Source organism: Seriola lalandi, unplaced genomic scaffold (genome assembly GCF_002814215.2).
Source record: "Seriola lalandi dorsalis isolate HSWRI2012SDOR001 ecotype SW California unplaced genomic scaffold, Sedor1 jcf7180002054874, whole genome shotgun sequence".
In the NCBI taxonomy this organism is placed as follows: Eukaryota; Metazoa; Chordata; class Actinopteri; order Carangiformes; family Carangidae; genus Seriola; species Seriola lalandi.
Window position 1 is genome coordinate 471,765 of NW_019525427.1, and position 6,493 is coordinate 478,257.

Here is a 6,493-nt window from a genome sequence, read left to right on the forward strand (position 1 = left end):
CCCAGTGTGCGTTTCACACTCCAACATCTTTCCTCTTCTTTTAAACTATCCAAGCAGGAGTCTTTGTCTTTTCTTTTTATTATCTCCAAGAGCTTTAAGTGCAACAGATACAGTGGCAACCCCCGTCACATTTTATTGTGTTGGAAATTTAATCTTAAATGAATAAAATTTCAATTTTTGCCCATTTTACCTAAACTCAACGGCCGACATGTTTTTACAAAAGTATTCAGACCCTTTGCTCGTCACTCCGAACTGTGCTCAGGTGCATCTGCTGCTTTAATTATCCCTGATTCGTGTCTCAGAACTTGAGTTGAGTCCAATCCAAGACAGAAACCAAGCCATGACGTCCAAGTAACAAGAGTTTTCCCAGGAGCACAGTTTCCTGAATGATTGTGAAAAGGACGACGTTTGGAACCAGCAGGACTCTTCAGGATGACTCGAAGCTGTAATGGCCTCTGTTTCTGTGTTTCTGTCAAACATGTTTCTCATTACGGGTTATTGAGTGTCGACTGGGGGGGGGGGGCAAAAATAATCAATTTACAATTAAATCTACAGCACAATAAAGGGCGCAAACAGTGAAGGGGTTTGAATGTCACAAGCAGATCTGGTGATGTGTGTTACTCTTGATTTCTTTCGTTCGTTTCATGCAGCCAACTATTCTGTCGTTTTTACTTATTTAACACGTCGGTCTTAATTTCAAATGTTAAAACTTTAAAGACCCCGACGTTCCTTTTTACCATGAGCAATGGGAGTCTACATGAACACACTATTATACACCACAGTGAGAGAAGCTTCTTTATTTGAGGTTTTCTCTCTGTTCCTCCTCACTGATATGAAGTGGGCGGGGCTCAGTTGGAAAACAGTGATGTCATGCGCTGCTGTGCACCAATCAGGATTTAGCAACATACAGAAAATACCGCAGGATGTTTTTTTTCTCTGACTCTGACCCTGACTTTGAGTGTTGCTTACTCGGATGTAATTATTTCATGATATAGTGGAATATTATTATGAATCTTTCTATTCTGTCTCAATTACCAATCAATACATTTCCTCATTTGTTTTGTCATATTAATCTCCCTAGATTATGTTTCTCTGTTTGATATTTGAAGTATTAGTTATTTACTTATTTATTTTTTTGTATTTAATTGAATTCTTTTCTTTTCGGATGCCTATAATTTCATTTACTTCATTGGTCCTAAATTGTTTCTGTTTTATCTATTTTGATCTGATCAGATTCATTATTTTTGTTTGAAAACTGAGTCTCATAAAAGGCTTTAAATGGACCATGAAGTAATACCATCATCTTGGAATCATCTTTAACAGCTTTTATCCAACTTTTCTTTTCTAACATGCTCCAGTACAGTTTCTTTGTCATATATACGTATTTATATAAATATTTAGTTTCCAAATGTCGCTGTTTGTCCCTCTCCACCCCATCTCTCCGGCTGCAGTGACCCTGACCTGGAAGCGAACCTCCTGACTGGCCCGGTGGCTGTCGTTCTCGCTGCAGGGGTTCGACACGACCGACAGGCGCTTCTTCTCCGCGGCGGCTCGCTCCCTGATGTACTCCAGACGCCTGGGCCGACCGAGCTGCTGGGACAGCAGCGACTGGAGCTGGGCACGCTCGATGGAGCCCAGCAGGATCATGGACTCTTGGGGAGGAGACACAGACAGAAGGGGAGAAGTGAGAAAGAGTGGAGGAGGATGATGGGAGGATGTGGAAGGCAGTTTTATGGAGGAGAAGGAAGAAAAAGGAGCAAGAGCAGGAAATAGAGGAGGAGGAGGAGGAGGAGGATGAGAAGAGGAAGAGTAAAGCCGTTTAACTGTGGAAGAGTGAGCAGACTGCAGGAGATTCCTAACACATGTTGCAGCACTGCAGAGAGATCAGCTGAGTTACATAACAAGAGCCTCGAATGCAGTGAATGTGCATTAACCAGTGTGTGTGTGTGTGTGTGTGTGTGTGTGTGTGTGTGTGTGTGTGTGTGTGTGTGCGGGTGGCAGCTTGCTTGCTTTAAGTAATTGCCTTTGTGACAGTACTTGCTGATTATGTATTTGGTTAAATGCCGGAGCTAATTGTTCCCGCACGATTACATAATTGAGACAGTGTTGGAATAACAAATCTGCACTTCAGCGATGTGGCGAGCGCGGGGCCCCCGTCAGCTCGCTGCACCCAGGCAGGTTTGTCAATCAATCAATCTCCCTAATGAGCACGACGCCGAGGTCGCCAAGAATTTGTTTTTCGGTACACAGTGGAGAGGACGCTCGGTCCAATGTCGAACCAAGACATCAATATGACAATCAGACAACACACATCACAACAGCTGTCAAACATCTGATGAAAGTAGAACTGTCTTAAAATTATGAGCTTCATAAAAAAGTCTGTTCTCCCTGGATGGATGGATTTTGTTTAATCAAGCAAAGTGATGAGGGTCAAGACTTTCTGCTTTTAATCTGAATACTTCGATTTTGCTGATGAATTCTGATTCTACTGATGACCACACCTCTTTTGTTTTTTGCATTAGCTGCACAATTTATTGTAAATAAATGTCTTATTATTTTGCCTTCATCTTGTGTTTCCTTCACTTTTTTTCCCATCCAGACCAAACCAGGTCGTGACAGAGGGTTTAAGGTGAAATCTACCACTATAACCAGTTTAGCAGAAGGAAAAATAATGTGGAGGTCTGACTGTGAAATAACATGTTTTTTTTTATCTGTATCACACATGAAGCAAGAAAGCTGTTTATAGACTCTGTTTTTTGGAAACGAAGTGAAGCTGCAGATGTGTTCCTGAATAATTAAAAACGTCTTTATTTCAGGGGGTTAAAGCTGCATCACTGTACATTTTTCAGCCATGTTGGGGAAACAAAACAAGCTACATAACATTTGCATATTATCAACTTTATAAAAATAGTATAGTGTCCATGTTAGCAAGCAGTGTCAGCAAAGGAGCAACATTATCCTTCATCTAAAGTCCAATGTTCACTCCTTTACGCTCTGTTTTGGTCTCCACCACGGTATCTGGCTCTTTAGCTGTTAAATGCTCCATTACAAACGTGTAATGAGCTTCATACGAGTATTACAATAGATGCCCAGTGTGTCTGTGTGTGTGTTTGTGTCTCACCAGCTGACTCCACCAGGGCCAGGGTCTTCAGGTGACCCGTCAGCAGGACGTTATGTAGGTCTCGGTAGCAGCAGTTGAGAGTGATGTATCGCACGTCCCGCACCATAATGTCCTCAACACGGATATTATACTTCCTGAAATGAGGGAGAAAAAAAAAAGGGGGGGGGGGCAGGGTGAGGAGGAAGAAGATGAGACGATTTTGAAAACTGGTTGAGGAGATGAAGGGATAGAAGTAGGTAAGGTGAGAAGAAATAGAAAGATGGATCCATTAAAGTATCAAATAACATTTCCCTGAAGAGTCTGAACATGCACACTGCTGACTTTTACAATTTCACATCGACTGATGACTTGTCCCTGAACTATAACCTCAGCTTGCTCAGTGCACAGTGACACTGACAGCACATCCTTCCTGCAGCTGACCGCTCAGTCCAATAACACGCTACGCTGTCAACACGTCATCCGGATGTTTCGCGACAGCGACGGCATGACCATGTGCACAGTAGCGGGGGGGAGGGGAAGTGGCTGACAGACCTGCGAGCAGCACCCTGGAACAGCAGCCATAAACACTCAGCTCCCTCTTCCTGCCGGAACCTGCCAAAACCTGCAAACATGACAGCAGTCGCTCGGCGGTTTTTCTGCTGCCAAGCCACGCCGCCGTGCCAGAACACGGGCTCCAGCCAAACCCCTCCGCTCTTTGTTGCGGTGACAACTCAATAGATTGACCTCCCTTGAAACACAAAGTTAATTTGATGACCATCCCTCACTGCTCCGCTGCTGCTCAGCACAGCACTAAGTTGGTCGAGGATCCCTATTACAAATTCCTGGTGCTGCCTTCAGGCACCAGCAGAATCCTGGGCCAGAACAAAACCCTCCAGAAAGGCACTCTACAGATTGTCACGTAGTGATGTAAGAAACTAACAGTGTCATCAAAGAGTCAGCTCATCCATAGTGGCACGGTCGTACCGGACCGCTGTGGTGAAGAGGGAGCTGAGCTGGAAAGGCAAAGCTCTCGATTCACCGGTCGATCTTCGTAACCAACCCTCGCCTGCGGTCATGAGCTCTGGGTAGTGAGCAGAGATCACAGATTCATGAGGCTGGGGTGAGTTTCCTCCATAGGGTGGCTGCGCTCGGCCTTAGAGATCAGGTGAGGAGCTCGGAGTAGAGTCGCTGCTCCTTCACGTCGAAAAGGAGCCAGCCTAGGTGGTTCGGGCATCTGACCCCCCCCCCATCCACCCTTTGGAGGTTTTTCCAGGCTTTTTCAACTGGGAGGAGACCCCGGGGCAGACCCAGAACTCGCTGGAGGGATTACATATCCCATCTGTCCTGGGAACGCCCTGGGATCCTCCAGGAGGAGCTGGAAAACGTCGCTGGAGAGAGGGAACTGGTCTGGAACCTCCTGCTTGCTCTGCTGCCACCGTGACCCGACCCCGGGTTGGCAGAAGAAAGATGGATGGATGGATGAAAGATGGGTTTGCTAGATGCCTTTCTACAACCTTGACCTCTGCACCCTTAAGGTCGGGTTATGCTTGAAACAACTGGCTCATACGCCGACCACACCTGACGGTAAAAATAATGTAATGTTTCTCCGTTTAAGGCATCATTTCCTCCATGACAGATCTACCGCACACCTACTGTTATCAATCCCATGTAATTAAATAGATACAGTAGATCTAATACATCAGTCTGTGATAGAAAATACAAACAAATATATAAGTAAAAATATCACCCTTGAAAGAATCTTCTTTTTGCTGATGAATTGGAAGCCTCTTTTAATTTGCCAGCGGATCTGAGAGAATAATGTAATGCACGCCTCTGAACTGACCACAACCGCTGCCAAGACTAATTTCCCTCGGGATATGAAAGGCAGTTGATGAAATCTGATTGGTTTCCTCTTAATTGAACCTCCTCCCCCGCAAAGGCTGGGGCGATACATCTGAACAGTTTGAGCTATCTTGCTTTCATCCTCGGTTTATAGATTTGAGCCAAGATAAACAGAGTTATAGGGTTATAAATCCACGCTTATAGATCATCCATATTGCCCACAGCGGAGTGGAGAGGCTTGGGGTGTTGATATGTGTGTGTGTGTGTGTGTGTGAAATGGGGGGTGAGGATTTAGGGGGAAGGTGTGGAAGCCAATAAAAGGATGCTTGTAATGATCCGGAGAAAATGTGATCATCTCCTGCGGCTTCGCTCGCTGTCAGACAAGCAGAGACAACAGTGGACGGCGGACGGTTCAACACGCTGTAATTGGCCGTTATGAAATGCTAAGAAACGCACAGTGACAGATACAGAAACAAATGACTGTGCACGCACACACACACACACACACACACACACACACACACACACACACACACACACACACACACAAACAGAGAGTGATGTTATGTAATTGTTCCCACACTTTTTCCAACGCTGAAGGGGAGAAGACAAGAGACTGGGCAGAATAAAAAAAAAGGAAAAGAGGAGGTGGAAAAGGTTTCATATGTGCAACCGGGTATGATGAGAGAAGGAGTGGGTACCAGCATATCTTTAGTGGAAATGTGTGTGTGTGTGTGTGTTTGTGTTTGTGTGTGTGTGTGTGTGTGTGTGTATGTGTGTTCGTATCTACAAAAGCTGCACAGAAATAAAAGATAAGAAATCCAATTCTCTCCTTGTCCGTGTGGGTGTGCGAGCAAATGTACATGACATCATATGTGTGTATCGCATGGCAGGCGTTACATGAGTGTTCCTGTGATTATGTGTGTGTGTGTGTGTGTGTGTGTGTGTGTGTGTGTGTGTGTGTGTGTGTGTGTGTGTTATTAAATATAGATGATTCAAGGAGATTTTGTGTGGGTGTTTGTATGTGTGGGCTGTTTACACACACAGATACACACACAGATACAGAGGGGATTCCTGACCGTTTCTCAATCATCTTTATGCTTCAGCAACTTTAAACAGTTTGACACGTGTCATTACGTCGAAATAATTTGATATTTTTTATTGATCGACGATCATGTCATAAAATATCAATGACTGGATTGTGTGTTAATGATTGATCATCTTGTGTTGTAATGACTGCAGACACACACACACACACACACCCCCACAGACAGAATATATCTATGTATCTAATTCAATTCACTTAAATGTGTTGAAACTTGGATTATTAATATTTGATAAAGTTTAACAAACTTGCAGAGACAGAATTACACTGAAATTAAAGGATAAATCTTGTTTATTACAACTTTGATTATGTTTTTGTCGTTTGGCAACGTTCATTCTATCAGTTATGACACTGATACTGAATTTATGAACACACCAACAGTTCAGACAGATGATCTAAACTACTTTCTTTGGAGGTAAACCAAAAGAAATTGCACCTAAACTGCC

The 6,493-nt window shown here is 44.0% G+C and overlaps 1 protein-coding gene across 2 annotated transcripts in view; it reads right to left on the bottom strand.

Annotated features, from left to right (window-relative positions):
* Positions 1–6,493, bottom strand: part of LOC111671296 (chloride channel protein 2) — a 142,664-nt gene that overhangs the window by 29,914 nt on the left and 106,257 nt on the right. For both annotated transcript variants that reach the window (XM_023428396.2, XM_023428394.2), the window contains exons 16-17: positions 3,122–3,255; positions 1,462–1,652 (exon numbers count right to left, since the gene is read on the bottom strand). In XM_023428396.2, the coding sequence (XP_023284164.1) occupies positions 1,462–1,652; positions 3,122–3,255 (325 nt within the window). The remainder of the gene's footprint in view (positions 1–1,461; positions 1,653–3,121; positions 3,256–6,493) is intronic.